The sequence below is a fragment of the Lygodium microphyllum genome, chromosome 12 (genome assembly GCF_053477565.2).
Source record: "Lygodium microphyllum isolate KBCC chromosome 12, Lygodium_microphyllum_v1.1.10, whole genome shotgun sequence".
In the NCBI taxonomy this organism is placed as follows: domain Eukaryota; kingdom Viridiplantae; phylum Streptophyta; class Polypodiopsida; order Schizaeales; family Lygodiaceae; genus Lygodium; species Lygodium microphyllum.
In genome coordinates this window covers 155,800,080-155,821,413 of record NC_141146.1, presented here as the reverse complement: position 1 = coordinate 155,821,413, position 21,334 = coordinate 155,800,080, and the positions used below count along the sequence as shown (strand labels likewise).

General features: G+C 38.7%; 1 protein-coding gene across 1 annotated transcript; it reads left to right on the top strand.

Moving 5' to 3' along the window:
- The first annotated feature begins 1,540 nt into the window (after positions 1-1,540).
- On the top strand, positions 1,541-2,630 carry LOC148028472 (uncharacterized). The gene has a single exon (XM_087690284.1). The coding sequence runs from the start codon at positions 1,693-1,695 to the stop codon at positions 2,401-2,403; it is 711 nt and encodes a 236-aa protein (XP_087546410.1). The 5' UTR covers positions 1,541-1,692; the 3' UTR covers positions 2,404-2,630.
- Positions 2,631-21,334: the final 18,704 nt, after the last annotated feature.

The following is a 21,334-nucleotide window of genomic DNA, read 5'->3' as shown; positions in this document are numbered from 1 at the left end:
AAAAGAAAATGTGTGTGTGTGTGTGATTCAGTCATACACACATACACACGCATGAGTATATATGTACTATTTACAACACACACACACACACACACACACACACACACACACACACACACACACACATTCTATTACCTATTATTAGAAGGTTTTGGGGGTGCCATCATGTAGTAGTCTCTCATCAACCCCAAAACCTTCTCTTTTTCCTACCTTTTATTTCTCTTCTCGATAAAGGACACACACACACACACACAGTGTGTGTGTGTGTGTGTGTGTGTACCATATTGTTATTGTAATTCAATATTATTTTGTAAATTATACTTAACCTATAATTAATATACATATTTATAGCTAATACTTATATTATATATATACTTACAATTATATAAATAATTTTATTTAATATTTAATATATATGATAATTGATTATATATATATAAGTATAAATATATTGATGTAATTGATTAAGTATAAATCATTAATTACTAATATCTCATTTATTTATTAATCAAAGATATATAATTATATTTTAATTAATATATTATACATATATAATTATAGATACATGCTATTAATTATTAATTGTGTGTGCGTGAATGACAGTTAATTTTTAGTAATGTTTACGGATTGTTAAATTTATGTAATATAGTAGGCTTAATATGTGAGGATGATATGGATGCCATGATAAGCTCAATGTGAATAGAAATCACCATTAAATGTGTTTTTTCTTTGAGAAATGGTCATAAGGGTTCTTTGGGAATATAATTTGGGCTTGATTATGTTAATGTTGGTCTTTTAATTCCCATATATCAAACAATGAGTGCCACATTTTCATATATTCAACATTGTATCAGTCTAAGTTGCCAAAACTTTAGAAGTTTGAATTATATTCCTTGTATCAACCACCCATGAACCTCCTTGCCAAAACTTTAGAAGTTTGAATTATATTCCTTGTATCAACCACCCATGAACCTCCTTGCCACAAGTAACGTGCTTTCGAACCCTAGTGTGGAACACCAAAAAAACACTAGCACAAAGATATCAATCCAAGTTGCCAAAACTTTAGAAGTTTGAATTATATTCCTTGTATCAACCACCCATGAAGCTCCTTGCCAAAACTTTACAAGTTTGAATTATATTCCTTATATCAACAACCCATGAACCTCCTTGCCACAAGTAACGTGCTTTCAAACCCTAGTGTGGAACACCGGAAAAACACTAGCACCAAGAGTTCGGGGAGAATCTTACGCATTGTCCCCACTCCCATGACGTGTGCCCCAAATCCATACCTTACATCTAAGGAAGGGTTGACAATTACTAAAAGAAGCTTTGTATACTCTTATGGAGGTCCTAAAATATCACTTATGGGATAGAGAAAGGCAAAGCGCATGCACGCAGACACATGGCAAAAAGCCCTCCTCAGAGACGGGTCAACTTTGATCCCGTGTGCCGTGATCAGCGAAGCTTCTATTTTTTATTCTGGACTTTTGGCCCACGGTAATTAGAATTTAAAACTCGCGCTAGTTCAATATAAATCTGCTAAGCCTGCTTCATTACGTATCATCATCATCAATCCATCCATCCAGATCTCCACCTGCACTTACCACGAATTGCAACTTTGCGAATTCAGGCTGCCAGTCGAAGCAGCTTTGGTGCTGAAAAGATCGTCCTACCTTCAAGCTCCTCTTCAACATGGTTGGGAAGGCGCAAATGACCATCTCTGCTGTTAACATTGACAATGTCAAGCCGATAACAGGCGGCCAAATCGGGCACACATTCGACCTAAAAGCGACGCTGAAAGTGAGCAAGCGCAAGGCAGGCGTCTTGTCCGGCGAGGGAATCGACTCCCCCGAGCTGGAGTGGAAAGAGCGCATTGAGTGGTTCGAGCGACACCCAGATGGGAGCTGGCACTTCAAAGGGAAACTGCAGAAGGACATGTACAAGGAGAATCCTGATTCCAACACCTTCAGAATATGGCAAAAAATGCGCTACTTCCTCGCCTCTGATCCTCTCAACCACCCCCCGGCGGCCCTTAAAGAGGCTGTTGAGAAGGCGGCGGGCGCAGACGCAGACAAGGTTGCTAAGCACTGGATTGCGGAGAATGGCTTTGAATGGACCATCCCTGTTGCCCAGGACAAACCGGCTCTCGGCCTCAATCCGAGTCCCGGCTCTCACGGAGGAGGCGGTGAGAGCCTCGTGACGTCAAACACGCGCAGACGGGTGATCTACTTCGACCTTGGCTTCAAAGGCAGTCCCCTTCGCGCCTCAGCAACACAAATATTGGAGACTGTCGACGGCAGACCAACAATTGTGGAGTTCTTCGTGCACCCGGCAATTTCCAAGGCCGACGCTGACAACCCCGACAAACTTGCTGGCTGGCGCACCAGAACCTCGCATACCTAAACTAAAATATTACACGACTCTAATATGCAATATACTTATTTGTGTCCCATGTCTGTGTTCATCATGATGTATCAATTGCCATAGGCTGGAGGGACGTGCCTCTTTCCATCTCTTCTCGTAGATCCCCCGCAAAATAAAACCTGCCTCTCGGCACCCTGTAATATGGGTCTCTAACAAGACTGTTATAGAATAAATTAATAATACAGTTCTGATTTCTTGTTTTCTAAGCGTATGACACCACGAGTGACGAATTCCACATCTTTGCTTGGTAATCTGAGGACGTTTCCGAGTGGGACACAAGTTACCACGTGTGATAGTTAGCATAGTGCAACATCACACAAGAGACCAAGTACACAACACAGCCTCTACCTTGAGGCTTCGCATGCATCAATACAAGAAACCTTTCAAACTAAAAATAGTTAGAGAGTGTTAAATTTTTATTATATCTAGTCGTGTTTAGTAAATGTGTGTAAAATGGTTTTTCTTTGCTTCTCAAGAAGCATTTTTTTAATATACAAAAAGGACATTTATTCACCCATATCTGTGTTCATCATGATGTATTACTTGCCATAGCCTGGAGGTCTCAAAATTCTCAATGATATTTTTTACTACATGTTCCCGGAGTCTAATAGTACCATTGCAAACAATAACTCCTAGGATTTTGGTTTTAAGTGTGGCAAATTCACACTTAGTTGGAGAGAGTGCTAATCCTTTTTGTCTGTAGTAATTTGAAGAAATCAAAGAGGTCTCTTATGTGGTTTTTAAAATTTAAAAAAAAGATGATATCATCAATGTAGGCCACACACCAATGTGGTGAAGGGGTAGAAATATAGTATCCACATGTTGTTGACAGAGAGAAGGGGCAATTTTGATGTCAAAGGATAGGACAACCCATTGGAAATGGCCTTGGGTACAAAGAATGCGATTTTATACCTGTCAAAATGGGTAATTTTGAATTGTGAAAAAACCAGCTTTGAAGTCAAATTTAGAGAAAACTTGGGCACCTTGAAGCCTTTGGATGAGATCATCTTTTAAAGGCAACGGATGCTTGTTGTCAAAACAAGGAACTTATTAAGAGGCTTTGTAACGTGCCCGCTTATCAGCTGTCTAGGTCAGTTTTTAGTAGTCTATCGAGAGACGAATCTAAGCGACATTGTCCGGTACTCCCATGGAATGTTACGAGGTTTGTTGCCCAGGGTTTCTCGAGTCCGCCTTGCAATAGAATGTTTGTAGCCCAATCCATTGGGATCGGCCTGAAATTTGGGTTCCTAGTGGACAAGGTCTCTTGACAGCATTCTAGTGCCGGGTCCTGGACATCCTATTTTACGCAGAGATACCCAAGCCGAATGACAGCAACTCTCCCACGGCAGAAAATGAACATGAAACCAAGGTAGAAGCGTGCAAAATCTATGCACATGGCTGAGCCATTAATCTCAAAACTGAAAAGAAACCATAAATCTTCCACTTAATAATGAACAAACTCGTTATCTTCATCATCTTCATCCATAGCTTCAACCATTATACAAGAACAAAAAAGAAAAGAGAAATTTCTGCACAAAAGACAGAGGTGAGAGGAGAGAGGAGAGAGAACAACTTTTTGCACCACCAAAAAGGAGAATATGCAATTGGACAAGAGAGGGAAGGGAAAGAGGCAAATAACCACTCGTGCACTCCACCCCACCTCTTCCCCAAAAAGCACACCCCTTCGTATTTTTATTATTTCTTTGAAACTTTGATACATTTGATATTATAAGGCCTTTGGCCTTTAATTTTGAGTATTCCTACCCTTCACAAATGCATGCACGTAACATGTTTGTGTATACCATTTATTTATTATGACGGATGTGGATGTGGCCCCCTCATGTAAGTGTGTATTTTAGTGATTTTGAAACAATATAAATGTTATCCCCTTTACAAAAGATGGAATTGTGATATGTGCATGGACATTTTTGTGCCTTGTTTTTATGCTTCTTTTGGTGTCATCACCGAAGCAGACCCATATCGCACTTGGTTCAAAGAGAGTGAGAAATGAGAGGGATACGCTGCTCAACCTCTCTACCCATAGGGCATAGTCCCATTCCGGCCCCCTAAAACGACATGAATCGGGGTTCTAACCTAACTATTCCTAAGGGTTGGTAAAACCCCTAAAACGGCATGAATCGGGATTCTAACCTAACTATTCCTAAGGGTCAATAAAACCTTGTGAGAAGCCTCCCAGTTCTCTACCCGTAGGGCATAGTCCTATTTCGGCCCCCTAAAACGACATGAATCAAGGTTCTAACCTAACTATTCCTAAGGGTCGAAAGTCGGTAAAACCTTGTGAGAAGCCTCCCAGTTCTTTGGGACCACCTTGCTGTAAGATGGGCCCATCGGGGATTCTGCTCACCTGCTTCCCTCAATAGGTGTTCTTTACTTATTTAATTAGGTCCTACTAAATTTATGTGTGATATTTAAAATCAACTTCCTTAATTAATCCTTTTAGGGAACACGGTTCGTTCGTGTAACTTGTAGCACCAACACGGAAGCAGAGCAAGTAGTTCTTTTTGACAAACAAGTTCCTTAACTTATCTTCAAGTTAATCTTTGTCTTCTGCCCATACATGAGAAATTATATGTCCCTTCTGCCCTGCAGAAGGAACTGGTCCGAATCACATGGCACCACAATTTCCATCCTTTATCTAGAATAGGATCTTCCAATGCCACAGACGTTGGGGTCACAGAGGTCTTCAACTCCATTTCGGACTTGGCAAGGGGTGTCCAGAGCTCCATCTGACTTGCAAGCTGCTGAGTAGTAAAACATCATTTCCGTGGTTGGCCTTTTCACCACTCAACCTTCGGCCCGTCAAGCAGTGCCCTTTTTGGTTCGCGATGTGATCTTGGAGGTGATCCACTCATGCAAAAAAAAACATTTCCTTAATTAAATCATTTAGGAATAAAGCACAGTCAAGGCAGTCAGCCCTAATAGCATTTTCCAAGAAAACATTCCTTTATCCCCATGGAAATTCGTCATCTCACAGACTGCCATGAATTTACCATCAATCACAAGAACTTGGAATAATCATCCAAACAATAATCCAACAATCAGTTGAATGTAAAAGCATTTAGGATGTTGTTTAACAAAATCAATTGCATTTTTCCAAACAATGCAAGAATGGACGTGATAACATTTCCATCTGCATATTCGCTCTCTTCCTTGGGATCAAAGAGCGATACTATGCAAAAATTTTACTTAACACTCCCATCCTTCAGCTAAGGCATATGATAAGGTCTCATATATAAGATGTAAGATCTATTACTCACTTACATTGATTGACAACCAACATTCTTCCCAACAAGTATAAAAGTATTGGCCTTTCCTTTGACGTAGGGTTTCCTAATCCTTGAGCTCTCCACTTGCCTTTGAGGCTTGGAGTTGTTGTTGTATCTAGTCTAACCCCGAATTAGCTTGATAAAATTAGTAGTTATTAGACGGATCTCAAGGCATTATAGTTTTAATCCTTAGGATCATTGCTTGTACTAACTATGCATATCATCAAGATCCCAATCTATTAAATATGAGCTATCAATTTGTGACATTAGCAAGAGCTTGGGCAAAGATCTGGAGTTCCTAAAATGAATTTCCTTTAGGCTAGATTGCTTGCCATGCAATCTTGCAACATATACCTTTAATGTGGCGAAAACATAACTACCAACTTGCAAGAAGAGGGAGTTGACAATACCTTAGAACCTTATAAGCTGCTCATGCTATGCATGAATTTATCGCATAGCATCCAGGTGCCATTATCTTCTCTTGATACATGCATATCGAAGACTCAATCTTTCGAATATTTGAGAAGAAGTTTATCCTTTTCGATGAACTATTCTCATGTGGTATAGTTTGGGACCTAAAGTATCTCATGCAAAAATCAAAGCAAGCATCTATCAATTTATTACTTATGTTCGGTACCGTAGTTGGATTGATAGTGATGCTCATGCCTGAAGCTTCGTTGTGGTTGTGGGGTTCCCACCCGCACTTGACATTCTTCGCTTGGCGACCATTCTCAATCTTCCTCTCTTCTAGGTGCAATCCCCGCAGGAATTTTAGCAGCCTCTTGTTCACGTAGAGGGGTAAAAAGGGGGGGAAAAGCTCGCAGTGGGTAGTGAATATTATCTTATGGGAAAGGGGAAAAGCATAAGTGTGTGTGGTCACCCTCTAAGGAGGGGAAAAGGGAGGAACCTTCTAGAACTCTCTCTCTCTCTCTCTCTCTCTCTCTCTCTCTCTCTCTCTCTCTGTGCAACGTGCCAGTCAAGGCCTTCTCCTTATCATGGGAGGGAAGGTTTATAATGGGAGGGAGGTGGGGAGAAAGTGGAGTGGTGGTGGTGGTGGTCTCACCCCACCCACCACTTGTCGGCGTGGGATGGTGGTGGGGAGTCAGGGCCTCCTAGTTGGCGTGGACTGTGGCCTCATCATTGACATCGTTGTCTTCTCCTCATTCTTCCTGTCGTCATCGTCTACTTCACTTCCCCTCCATCCCGCCAGCTGGTGGCGTCAACTGGGGGGGGAGTAAATTTTTTTTGCAATAATTTGGAAAATTATTGAGGGGAAGAGAGGTTCTTATGCGAGGGGGGTGGGGGGATATTACAGGCTTGTAGTTGATTACAAGGCATTCTAAATGTTTGTTGACATAGAATGCTTGGCAAGCCCACGAGCTTGAACTTTTTTCAATGAGACCTAATGAGAGGAGAGTTTTATTTTCATCTTGGCAGATTTGCATATCCTCATTAGGGCTCAATCTTAAATGAGTAGCTTTAGTGGGAGTACTTTGGGGGAGCTCAGGAAGATATATAAAATATTTAGTATTTTTTGAGAATTGGAGAGGATTATCTAAGGAGAATGTCATGATTTTATCCTTCCATTGCTGAAGTTGAGGAGCATATAGTTGCTTTTGTTGGAAAACCCATCTTTTGAACCTTGTGTCACAAGCATTAGTACATGTAGAAGTAATGAGGGATAATGTCATGGAGAAATGTTGGAGAGGGGCATTGAAGGACTCACTTGTGAAGAAGGGAGAAACCTTTTGGTAATCAAATGTAATAGGCTTGAAGTGACTCATAACATCCACGCCAATAATCATGTCAAAATCTATAGATTTGATAAGACAAACTACAAGGGGAACTTGTAAATTACCAATTTGGCATCTTACCTTGGCCATTTTTTGAATGGCTAACCTTTTGTTAGAGGCCAAGGATACATTGATTTCTTCTTCAAGTTGTTCAACCTTGTTAGTTGGCACATAATGGTCTTCATAGACTGTCAGGAGAGAGTTTGTTTTCTAGGAGGGCATCTAATTGCATACGAGCGTGTCAAGAAACAGACACCTTAATAGGAACAAGTAGGAGTTGGGTTGTGCCCCACCAATAGCAGAAATGTGATGATCTTAGGTTTTTGCAATCTAGTTTTCATTAATGGATTTGTCTTAAACTGTGAGCTTTGCCAAATCTTTACTTTGCTTCTCAATCTGGGTCATGAGAATATTCTACTAGTAGGCAATGAGGAGTTCTAGTATCTCGGTAAGGTTGGCCTCTACTTTAGGCTTCTTCAGTTGTTTTTCAATGTTCAAAGCAATATGGAGAGGCATTTTATCCTTTTTCGAGAATGATTGTGGAGGGTTGGTGTAGGAAGGGAAAGCAGATTCCTTCTTCTTAGCATCCTTGACAATTTGCTAGATAGTTCGGGGTTTAGGGAACATTTCAAAGAGATTAGTGGTAACAAAAGCATCCTAATCAAGAATAGTCTTAGAACTTTCTCCATTAAGAAAAACAAATTTCCGTTCTTTTGAGAGAAGTTTGGAGAAATGGTCTTTCTTTTCCTCATCAAAATGGGTGGGGGAGTGAGAAGATGAAGAGAAAGACCTTGGTAGGCTAGGTGAAACCAAATCATAATTAGAATGCCATTTGTAGGGTTTAGGGTTTAGGGTTTACTTATGGGTTTAGGGTTTAAGGGCTTAGGGCTTGGGGCGGCCTAGGGCCTAGGGCCTAGGGTTTAGGGGTTAGGGTTGAGGGGTTAAGGGTTTAGGGTTTAAGGGCTTAGGGTTTAGAGTCTAGGGTGTAAGGGCTTAGGGCTTAGGACTTAGTGCCTAGGGCTAAGGGCCTAGGATTTATGACCTAGGGCCTAGGGTTTAGGGTTTGGGGATTGGGGTTTGGGGTTTTGAATTTCAAGTCTAGGGTTTAGGGTTCAGAGTTGAGAATTGAGGGTTTGTAGGTTTTAGGATCTAGCATTTAGGGTTTAGGGCTTAGGGTTTAGGGGTTAGGTGTTACAATGTTACAAGACATATCGCGGAAAAGGATCACACAACCAAAAGAAAGCAGAGAAAGACTAAGGAAGTACAAGTCAAAAAGTTAATGAAGAAGCTCATTTTGCCCAGGTAGGAAAAGTGGAGGAGAAGGAAAGCCCAGAGAAAACATGGGAGACCAATGAATATTCTAGCAATGTGCTCTGAAGGATGAAGGAGGTCCTTTTAAAGATAGATGATGCTCTCTCAAGGATGAGGGAGAACCTTTGAGAGAGCTCTCGCAAGGAAAGTGCAGGGCGCGATGCAATTCATTTTATAAGAGCGCTAGGTTCCCTCCTGTGCAAGTTGTAAAGTCTAAACGGACATGGGTGAAGGGATAAGGCAACTAGAAGGAAATGGAGAAAGAAGACCTTGACAAGATGCTTGGTCATGTAAAAAAGGGGATGGGTGCCCAAGGGATTTAGGGTTTTGTATATAAACTCAAAAAGTGAATGAGAAGCTCATTCTTTGGTGTGTGGCAAAAGTGATCTCTTCTTCTCTTCTTCTCTCCTTCTTGCTTGCTTGTGTGTGCTTGAGAGAGGGAGTGAGTGTGTGAGGGTGAGGGATCATGGAGAAGAAGCTCTCCATCATCTCCTCTATTCTTCTTCTCTTCTCTTGTGTGCAGCTATGGAGGATGGAGCTCGAAGGAGGAGGCTTGAGGTTGCTTGAGCTTACATCTCAAATCATGGAGCTACACCGACTTGCTTGACGGAGGAGGCTACTCATTTGGGCATCAAGGTAAGCTCACTACACCACCGTAGGATTGAAGGCACGTCAACTAGGTGAGAGATAGCCATTTGTGCTTGCTTGAAACGCTTGAAGCAATAAGCGGTCCGTGGGTCTTGGTAGTTGAGCGTGAGCTCCCACTACATTAAGGTTTAGGGTGTAGGGGTTAGGGGTTAGCATTTTGAATCATTTGCCTAGGATTTATTCTTTGCATTCCCATTCACTTGCTTGATATTTAACATTGTTGATTGTATATTATGACACTTTGGAGAGCAACTTTGAACCTGGTTTTCTTTTGTGTGGTCAAGTGCTTTGGGCATAAGAAATTATAGTTTTCTTTGTTGCAAGCTTTTTGACCTCCTTGATATAAAGAAACTTTCTTATGAAGGATGCACCTTTGGAGAGAGCATATTCTTCATTTCTATTGCTATAGTAGTCGTTGAAAGTACCCATGCTAGAGAGTTATCCAAGTTTCTTTTGAAGGGGAGGCATTCTATATAGATTTGATTTGCATAGATCCTTTGCCAAAATAAATATTAAGGGGATCCATGTGCAAAAAAGATCATGTATACATAATCAATGTTTGTAGATCCTTCGTGTAGGATAGTCTTGACAAATAGACATCCTATTATGCAGTTATTAGTGGTCAGTTGTATACCATGATGCTTTTTAAAGTTGCATGGAGCATCTTTTGTAAGATTCCTTATGTCATGACTCTGCTCAAGGATCAGAAGAAAGAGAATACATGGATCATCATCTTTATAAACTTCCTTCAGATATTCCCATCGTCTCCGAAGATTACCTTTAATAGCTAAATTAGGAATAGCATCCAAGGGGGTATCTAGAACCTTTGCATAGAAGAAAGTTGGAGAGAAGAGCACTATGTGCCATGATATAGATTTCCAAACAGTGTAGTGATGGCTAGGGTAGTACATTCTCCCTTAGTTGAAACATACTTGGAGTTTTTTCACCTTCTATTGAGAGATATGCATCATTTGGAGAATGAAACAATGATGATGAAGTATGTTCATCTTCAAATGAAAGAGATCCATCATTGAGGCAACATGGTCCTAGTACCATCATATAAAGTCTTTCATCAGAGTTTGCATAGTCGAGGGCTCCGACATGATCCTCATTATCATCATTATCGCAATCTTCACAATGTTCTAATTTTGTAGAGCTTGGTGGATCATAGTCTAACATGTTATAAGTAGGGCATCCCATTGTGCGAGAATGATATGAAATATAGTCAGGAACATACTGCCTAAATGTAGTTGAGTTGAGGATAAATTTTTCAAAGTTACATATTTTATCATAGTTTGGATTATATGGATATGGGTATTCATATTCATCATCACCATAGTAATCCCAACTAGAATCATCATTTCAATTGTCATAGTCATTAGGATTGGTTTGGGTTTGGATATCACCATTACAGTATTCCCAACCAAAATCAACAGTCCATTGAGCACAGATATCACATGTATGTTTTTCTTCAGTTTGGAACCATTGGGAGCTTTATGGAGGTTGGTAGTTACTCTTTTGTAGCCAGTTATTAGTGGGATCATCCAAGGATTTATAGCTCAGATCGGGATTAGAGACTTCTGGGTCTAGCTAGGCATTGGGCTCTCTGTGGATATTTTTTAGTTTATATTTTGCCAATTAATAATATCCTTTTTACATATTTCTTCTTGATAGTTAGCCCAATCTTCATAACAAAAACCCTTTTCATCCTCTCTTAGAGTAGTTTTTCTAACTCAAACTGGATCTAATGGATCTGAAGAAGGAAAGTAGGGATGGGATAGGATCTCACCATCGGATCTTGATGTAGCATTGTGATTCTTCTTCTTCGGTAGTTCTTCGGTTTGGCCTTCAAGTACTCATTTGTTTGTGAAGAGAATCCAAAGCTGCTTCAACATAGTCTTCAATCCTTGATACATAGTCAGCTAGTCTTGTAGGCTTTGAGATTTTGATGCTGGGTTATGGATAGTTGTGCTTTCATGATTCATTATTAGCATTAGTTCCTAAGTCAGTAGGAGACCACTGATCATTTGGAGGAACTTTCTTGCTTGATCCTACTAGCTCTTTTCCTTTGCATTTCTTCTTTGGAGAAGAAGAATTCATCATGTAAAGTATTTCACTAGGGGCAGTCTTTGGGAGGCCTTTTAACTTATTGGAAGATTTTGGCATGAGAGAACCTCCTATTTTGTTCTTCCAAAATAGGAGGTTCAAATCTATTGGTAAGATCACGAGATTTGAAATCCTTTGGTGGTTTAGATCTTTTGATACCTTTTGCTTTCTCCTTTATCGTCATGAGGCTTCTTTTCATTGGCTAATTTTGAAAAAGACTCTTGAGATAGAGATGTACCTTCTTGTCACCTATGTTGAAGCTATTAGCTTTCTTTTCTGGTGCGACCAAGATTTCTTTCGGAATGGTTGTCATCATACCAAGAGAGGGTGGATTTTTCTCAATCCATTGTTCAGTGAATTCTTTGGTAGGGGTAAGTTGAAACCAAGGGTTGTTGATATGTTCTTCTTCCCATACCTTGGTCCAAGCATAATCTTGCTCTTCATTTAGCTGTGCGAGGTTGTTGATAGGGATGATGGGTTCATCTTCCCATGCTCCAATACAAGTATGATCATGTTTAGCCTAGAAACTAAGTTTCTCTTTTGGGCTTGTGAGTCCAATCATTACAACTAGAAAACTTAGGAGAGATAGGCTATTGGTTATATCTGCATGTATGAGAACTTAGTGTTTGAGAAGGTGATGTTAGAGAATCATGATTAGTTCACATTCTCTTTCTTGCCAATGCTTTAAATCAATATGGTGGCAGTGACATGCATCTTTATAGCAAAGGCCTCTTAAATATTCTCGAACCTGAATAGAACTCTTCAAGACGCTTGCTAGATTAGATTCTTTAGCAATTATCTCGCCATAAATATGAGAATCTTCCCAATGGTACTGCCTTTTTTTTGCTTGATAGGATCTTTCATCGAAGACTAGTTCATCTAGAAAAGAAGCAATGAGAGGTCTATTAGAAAAATCCTACCTTTTGATGATGTAATCTTCCAGTTCGAGAGGATATCTCTTAGTGATATTTGGTTGCTTGTATCTGGCTTCAAGAAGCTCTTCTTCTTTATCCGCTTCGTACCATGATTCTTGTTCATTGTCTGGAAACAATGTCCAAGATGTTGGAGGAGCTCTTGGAAGTTTAGGAGAAATTTTTGCATGATACTTTTGGGGAGAAGTCTTAAGAATAGTCATATCAGGTGGGGAAGAATTAAGAGAAATTATGTATTCTTCAAATTCTGGTTTAACTTTACTACTCCTGATTATCTCCTTTTGTTTATGTTTACGATGCATCATGCAAAGGATATCATGATTTTCCAAATCTCTTTTCTTCAAGGAATTTAATGAATCACAAAGAAGTAGAGAAAGTAGATGATGGCTCCTTTTCTTTACCTTTGCTAGTATCTTGAAATTTAGTATCTTGAGATTCCAAATCTCTATTCTTCAAGGAATGTGACAAAATAGTAGTGGTAGATGATGATCTCTTTTCTTTTTCTTGACTAGGATCTTGATTTTCCAAATCTCTAGCCTTCAAGGAATGTAATAGAATGCAAAAATAAGTAGTGAATGGCTATCTTTTCCTCTTTTCGGGAGTAAGAGAATGTTGTTGAGGAATAGGAGAGGAGCTTGATGCCAAAGATTTAGGTTCTTCTTCAAGATCAAGAGGATGAGACTATGAAGAAGCATTAGAAGACCGAGATGCATCATTCTTGATTTTATCTTTAGGATCACTAAGTTGAGAGTGTGGAGTAACACCAAGACGAGACTATAGAGTAACATGTGAATTCTTTTCCTCTTCTTTAAGATGAACATGATAAGACTGTTTAGAAATAGGCAAAGAACCAAATGCAAGATTCTTGTGTTTAGCAGCATGAAGATCAATAGGATGAGATTGTTGGGGCTCAATCGAAGAACTGGATGTGAGATTCTATTTCTCTAACATCATAATAACTTAATGCAAGATTATCTTGTCAATTTTCATAAATATGTGGAGGAACATTGGAATAACCAAATGCAAGATGTTTGTTCTTATATTTAGGACTAAGAGGATGAGATTGTTGAGGAACACTAAAAGAGTTAGATGTAACAGGAGGAGAGCAGTGTGGAACAGTAGAAGAACTAGATGCAAGACCTTTTTATTTTTCTATTAGATCTATGAGTTGTTCTATATAACTAGTTTGAAGACTAACTCTCTTGACAAGTTCATTAATATCAGGGATAATAGATCCTATAGAGGGATTATCTAAGTATTGCATACTAAGAGGATTTGTATGAACATTAATGAAGTGATTCGGATAAGAGGTAGACTCAACAAGATTATTGCTTTGAAAGGATTTTGTAGATTTTAAAGAAATGACATGAGAGGATATTTCCTCTAAGGATTCTTAGGGAATAGAAGAAGAGGCTTTTCTTAAGAGATAGTGAGGTTCAAAGAGAGAAGATATTCTATTTAGGATATCACTAAATTATAGATAACTAGACTATACCTTAGAAGCTTTGGAATATTTGGAATCTCTTTCGTTCGAATGAAGTGTAGCTAGTTGTTGCGCAAAAACAAACTTTGCTTCTTCTTTAGCATTAGAGACACACGAAATCATCTGACCTTGAAATGAAGCCATAATATTCGGAACTCCAATTGTTTGAAAAATGGAACATGGATGTGAGCCTTACTTTTAAAAAAAGAAATGTTTCCTCCTACTCCAGCATTAATAAGAGAAATTTCTACTAACAATTATGCTATGTCTCGATCTTCAAAAGAAAAGCAAAAGCAACCAAGAATTGAACCAAAGCTTTTAGACCCAGCCATGAAGAAACTCCATACTTGGCTTCCTGTCGACACACATGAACAACTCTAGAAGACCACTAGTGATCCACTATGCCTCCATTGCAAAAAGCTTGTGGAGTCTATGCCCACTTCCTCTACCTTAAATGTCATCCAGACACAACTTGCATCTTTTTGTGTCCAAGACATAGAAATAGTTGGAGCTCCCTTCATTATTCCTTATTTAGGTAATTACTCTTAGAAAGACATGGCCACAAATTGGCAAAGTAGGTCTACTTATGATCTTAATGAGAGTCTAACTCAAGTTAGCCAACAACTTACCAATATAGAGATTCTTATTGATATCCAACAAAAACAAAAAAATATTGTATCTAGCTCCTCTCTTATTCCTCCTCAAGCTCCAATTAAACCAAAATCCAACACACTCCCAACTTGGTTTTCGTTGAAATATTTTCAAGCAGAGCATAGAAAGGACAAATGAAAAAACATCATTGGGGATGTCGTAAGGACATGGCACGAGATCTTAATTCCAGCTTGGATGAAAAAGTAATTTGGATCCCCAAAATCCAAAATCTTGCTCGATGCCCTAAACCCTCTCCTGAATTGGCCTATGAGGCTGATATAGAAGCAGAATATATCCCTACAAATTTTCCCTAGTAGGCAGCCATGCATTACAAATTTTCCCTAGTAGGCAGCCATGCATTACTAAATGTTACCCTACTAAGCTTCAAGATTGGATCATCCATTCTAAAGAATATCCGAATGAAAATCTGCTTGAAGAAAAAACCTATGTTTTGAAAATTGTCGGTGCCATTGGGAAGACTCTTGGACTTGTGGAGAAATTATAGTTGATCCAAAAGAATGCTCCTAGGAAGCCCAAAGACCCAAAGTCACTTCTCAAAAAGATATGAAAGATCTTTGTTTCCAAGATCATCCTCATGTTAGCAAACTGAAGTCCAACACATTGATCTCAACCATTGGCAAGATCTAGAATATGATAAGATATTAAGGCCCTAGTAAAAGAAAAATTCCACAAAAGATCAATACCCTTCAGTGATCTGGTCTTCCTCTTGAGGATGGCCATGATTATTATGAACAGACTAGTCCCCATCTATCTGATTCTGCTGGTGCTTCTTCTTCTTCTTCTTCTTCCCACAAATCTAATGCTTCTACCCATGACAACGCCACCATCTATACTTTCAATGTACTTGAAGAGGACTTTGGAGAATCCTCCAAAAGAAACCGACATAGGCATCACCGTGGATGCAGCATGTATAGAGGAGGCAAACACAACCATTTGGAGAAAGACTTATCAAAGCTCCCTCTTCAAGTATTTCCTATAAATGGCATTCTAGTAATGATTTGGTTTCATCTAGCCTTCCCAAGTCATCCTCTTCATTTTCTCATTCCACCACCCATTCAGATGAGGAAAAAGAAGACGACTTCTCCAAACTTCTCTCAAAAGAAGGAAAATTTATTTTTTTGAATGGAGAAAGTTCTAAGACTATTCTTGATGATGATGCTTTTGTTACTACTAACCTCTTTAAAATGTTCCCTAAACCCCGAACTATCCAACAAATTGTCAAGGATGCTAAGAAGACAGAATCTACTTTCTCTTCCTACACAAACTCTCTAGAATCATTCTCTAGAAAGGATAAAATGCCTCTCCCCATTGCTTTGAACATTGAAAAACAACTGAAGAAGCCTGAGAAGATGCCAACCTTACCCAAGTTACCCAGGCACTCCAAACTCTCCTTGCTCAACAACATACCCTCATGGCCTAAGTAGAAGAATTGGCAAAGAATCAAGTAAAAGAAAAATCCATAAATGAAAATAAAATACTAGCAACACAAGATCACCACATTTTGGCTATTAGAAGGGCCTAGCAACTAGATGCTTTGCTAGACATAGGCTCTTTCTTGATGTAAAGACCATTATGTACCAACTAACAAGGTTGAATAATGTGAAGAAGAATCCTTGGCCTTTAACAAAAGGTTAGCCATTCAAAAAACAGCCAAGGTAAGATGCCAAATTGGTAACTTAAAAGTTCCCCTTACAGTTTTTCTTATCAAATCTATAGGTTTTGACATGATAATTGGCATGGATGTTATGAGTCACTTTAAGCCTACTACATTTGATTACCAAAATGTCTCTTTCTTCTTCAAAAGTGAACCCTTTGATGCCCCTCTCCTTCAGCATTTCTCTAGAACACTATCTCTAATCACTCCTACCTATACCAATGCCTATGATCTAAGGTTCAAAATATGATTTTTTCAACAAAAGAAACTATATGCTCCTCAACTCTAGCAATGGAAGGATAAAATCATGACATTTTCCTAAGATAATACTCTTCAATTTTTAAAAAATACTAAATATTTTATATATCTTCCTGAGCTCCCCCAAAGTACTCCCACAAAAGCCAGTCATCCACCAGGATTGAGCCCTGAGGATATGTAAATATGCCAAAATGAAATCAAAACACTCTTCTCATAAGGTCTTATTGAAAAAGTTCAAGCCCATGGGCATGTCAATAATTCTATGTCAACAAACATTCAGAACAAAAATGAGGAAAGAAAAGGCTCGTAATCAACTACAAGCCTCCTAATAAGTTCCCTGTTGACAACAAACATCCCTTGCCCTTAAAAGATGATTGCATCCAAAGGCTCCAAGGTGCCCAGGTTTTCTCTAAGTTTGATTTAAAATGTAGGTTTTGACAATTTAAAATTATCCCATTTGACAGGTATAAAATCGCCTTCTCCATGCCCAAATGCCATTTCCAATGGGTTGTTCTCCCCCTTCCCTCTATCAACAATGGATGGATACTATATTTTTACCCCTTTGCCATTGTTGTGTGGCTTACATTGACGACATCCTTCTCTTTTCTAAAAATTTCAAAAATCACATAAGAGAGTTCTTTGATTTCTTCAAACTACTACAAACAGAAGGATTAGCACCCTCCCCCACTAAGTGTGAATTTGCCATGCTTGAAGCCAAATTCCTAGGAGTTATTGTATACAATGGTAGTATTAGACTCCAAGAAGATGTAGTAAAAAAGATCATTGAAACTTTTGAGGCCCCTCTTACTCATATTAGACAACTACAACAATTACTTGGGTGCCTCAATTGGATCCACTTCCATGTTCCTGCCCTCAAAACATATACCTCCCAATGGACAAGAGCCCATTTCGAATGGACCCTCCATCATGAAGCAATCTTCCAATCCTTAAAACAAGTTATTCCTCAACTACCCCCATTCTGCATCCCCTCACCTGGCAATCCTCTCACTATTTATTTTGATGCCTTAGATTCAGGTTGGGGAGGAATGTTAACACAAACAGAACAAGGAAAATAAAAAGTTTGCAAATTTTCTTTTGGCACATTCACCTCCATAGAGAAAAATTGTCCCTCATTCCATTGAGAAATCCTAACACTCAAAAAATGCATCAAAAGCTTTCATATCTTTGTGGAGCATGTCTCATTCACGGCTAAAAAAGATCTAAAAAACATACAAGGTTTCTTATCAGGTCCTTATTGTTTGATAATCTCCAAATAACCTATAAGCATGTGCCTATCCATAAAAACATAATGGCTGACATACTTTGTAGATGGTATGACAATGACATCTCTAAATAAAAAACGCATTGGACAAATACTACTGTGGCCATGTGCAAAACCTTCAACCCATTGTACAAATACTACTGTAGCCATGTGAAAGCCCTGAAAATCTATCCAACTTTTTTCAAATCACATGGGTTTTGATGTACAAACCCTTTTTTCTAGGCCAGCTGGCTCGGACTTTTTAACCCCTAAGCTACTCAAAACATTTATATAAGGAGGACCAAGACTTGAAGCAAGGTATCTGTTTTTCCAATCCTTCTCTGATTTTCCATACTCTTGTAATCACTACATCTACCTTATCCACCATTTCCACCTATGTACCCTTCTCTACCTTGTACTACCAAAAGCTACTAATACATATGCTTGGTCTCCATCTTGAGCAAACATCTATCTACATTTGTCTAGTTTGATCTTGCTTTCTTCATTAGTGTTGTGTCCCCATGCACTTCACTTTGAAAGTGGTATTAGAGCCCATAGTATTTGAGTTTTGGGTGTGTTCTCTTGTAACTCAAGATCCTCAAAGGACGTTATTGTCATGTTTGCCATTGGCATTTTGGCTCAAGTCCCTGTCTTCTCTTGCAATCTGAGCTCTCCCATTCCGAATAACTATGGCTTCCCATTTCAAGGTCAGATGAGTTTGTGCGTCTCCAACACTAAAGAAGAAGCAAAGTTTGCTTCTGCATGACAACCACTTGCACTTCATTCAAACAAAAGAGATTCAAAGCTTTTCAAAGCTTCTAAGGTATAGTCTAGTGATCTAAAATTTAGTGATGTCCTAAATAGAATATCGTCTCTCTTTCAACCTCACTATCTCTTAAGAAAAGCCTCTTCTTTTGTTCCCCAAGAATCCTTGGAAGAAATATCCTCCCATGACATTTCAAAATCTACAAAATCCTTTCAAAGAGATAATCTTATCGAGTCTACTTCTTATTCTAATCAATCTATTAATGTTCATAAAACCCCTCTTAGTATGCAGTGCTTAGATAATCCCTCTAGCTCCATAGGATCTAGTATGCAATCCATCCAGAATTGCATTCAAGAACTTGTCAATAGTTTTAATCTTCAAACTAGTTGTATATAACAACTTATAGATCTAAAAGAAAAACAAAAATGTCATGCATCTAGTTCTTCTACTATTCCACAACACTACCCTCTTGTTACATCCAATACCTCTACTATTCCTCCCCAACAGATCCATGAAGAAAGACAAAAGAATCTTACATCTAGTTCTTCTTCTTTTGTTATGCCCCAATAGTCTCATCCTATTGATCTTCAAGAAAAACAAAGAGATCTTACATCTAGTTCTTCAATTGAGCCTCAAAAGTCTCATCCTCCTATTGATCTTCATGCTAAACACAAGGATCTTGCATATGGTTCTTTGTCTATTTCTAAACAGTCTCATCATGTTTATCTTAAAGAAGAGGAAAATAATTGAAATGTTACTCTATAGTCTCATCTTGGTGTTACTCCACACTCTTGACTTGGTGATCCTAAAGATAAAACCAAGAATGATGCATCTCGGTATTCTGATGCTTCTCCATAGTCTCATCTTCTTGATCTTGAAGAAGAACCTAAAGCTTTGGCATCAAGTTCCTCTCTTATCCCTCAACAACATTGTCTTACTCCCAGCAAGAGGAAAGAACAACCATTCACTACTTCTTGTGTTCCAGTACATTCCTTGAAGAATAGAGATTTGGAAAATCAAGATCCTAGCAAAAAAAAGAAAAGAGGTCATTATCTACCACTACTTGTGTTTTGAAGAATAGACATTTGGAATCTCAAGATATTGAAACTCAGGATACTAGCAAAGGTAAAGAAAAGGAGTCATAATCTACTTATTCTTGTGCTTCATTTAAGAACAAAGATTTGGACAATTTAGAAAACCAAAATACTCTTTGCATGATATATAGCAAAGAAAATGAGCTAATAGGATCAGTCAAGCTACATCAACATTTGAAGAAGAAATATCTTCTCTTAATTCTTCACCAATTAATATGCACATTCTTAAGTCCTCTCCCCAAAAAGAATAGTGCATAAATTTCTGCTAAAGCTTCTCCTCCAACATCTTGGAATTTGTCCCTAGAAAATGAACAAGAGTTATGGCATGCAACAACTAAATAAGATGAGTATGAAGAGCTTCATGAAGCTGAATACACGCAACCATATATCATGAAAAGATATCCTCTCAAGCTAGAGGTTGATGCTATACAGAAGGATGATTACTCTAATAGACCTCTTGTTGCTTCTTTGTTGGCTAAACTAGTTTTGGATCAAAGATCCTATGAAGCAAAAAGGCAATGTCATCGCAAAGATTCTCATATCTATGGGGAGATAAGTAGTAGAGGCTCCAATCCCATTGACACCTTGAGATCTATTAAAGAGAAGGAAGCTCTCAAAGGCCTACGTTGTATGGATGCTCCTCAGAATCTAAATGAGGTTAATCATATTGGCTTGAAGCATTGGCATGAAAGGAAACATGTAGAGACTATATATGACATATTAAGAGAAGATCTTAGTTCCCCTTCCTCTCCTCAAGTAAGTGATCATGATTCCCCAACATTGAATTCTTATACATGTAGATGTAATCAAGAGTCCAACTATCTGAAGTGTCCTTGTGCTAAGGACCGAAGTAACAAAACTGAAAGAAGAATTCAATCTCTAGCAAAGTTAGCTATAGAACAAGACCATGCTTGGATCAAGGAATGGGAAGATGAACCTTGGGAAAAGGAACCTACCATTCCTAACCACAACCCTTTGTCCCAACATATCGCTATTATACAACTCCTTGAATAATGGTACGGGAAAGATCTGCCTTGTCTTAGCATCATGAAAGCCATTCCAAAAGAATCTCTCTTCATACTAGAAGAGCAATAGAAAGATGACATCTCTGTGACATTCTCAAAAGCAAACGAAGAAGAATTATATCTCTATGTCATCCATAACAAAATAAGACATATCCCAATCCTGAGAGTTTTTGGGAGCAAAAAAATGTAAGTCTCTATCTCAAGAGTCTTTTCATTTAGACACATTTCTATCTTTAGAATTGGGTGATAGAATAATTTGATGAGGCGATAAATGAGAAAGAAAAAATTCTAAGCCCCAAAGCACCACTAAAGGGATCATCTTTTCCTAAATCCCCACAGAAGTCAAAATCTCAATCTGACACTCCTTTTTGGAAAATAAACATTTCCCTTCTATTTCTTTCATGACAAGCTCTTCTTTTGAGGAGCTAACCATCCAAGAACTCTTCTCTCTGTGTCTCCGAAAAAATACTCTTGATAAAGCACTTATGATGGTAAGCTCTTCTCCTCCAAAACAAAGGGACAAAGACACAGAGTTCAAAAGATCGAGCAAAGATATTCCTCCAAAGGTTGGTGGTCTTCTACTAACTAAAAAATTAAACAATGTTACATGATGATGATAA

What these genes read in the sequence shown, in the direction of transcription:
- LOC148028472 (XM_087690284.1), top strand. Translation starts at nt 1,693, where the DNA reads ATGGTTGGGAAGGCGCAAATGACCATCTCTGCTGTTAACATTGACAAT.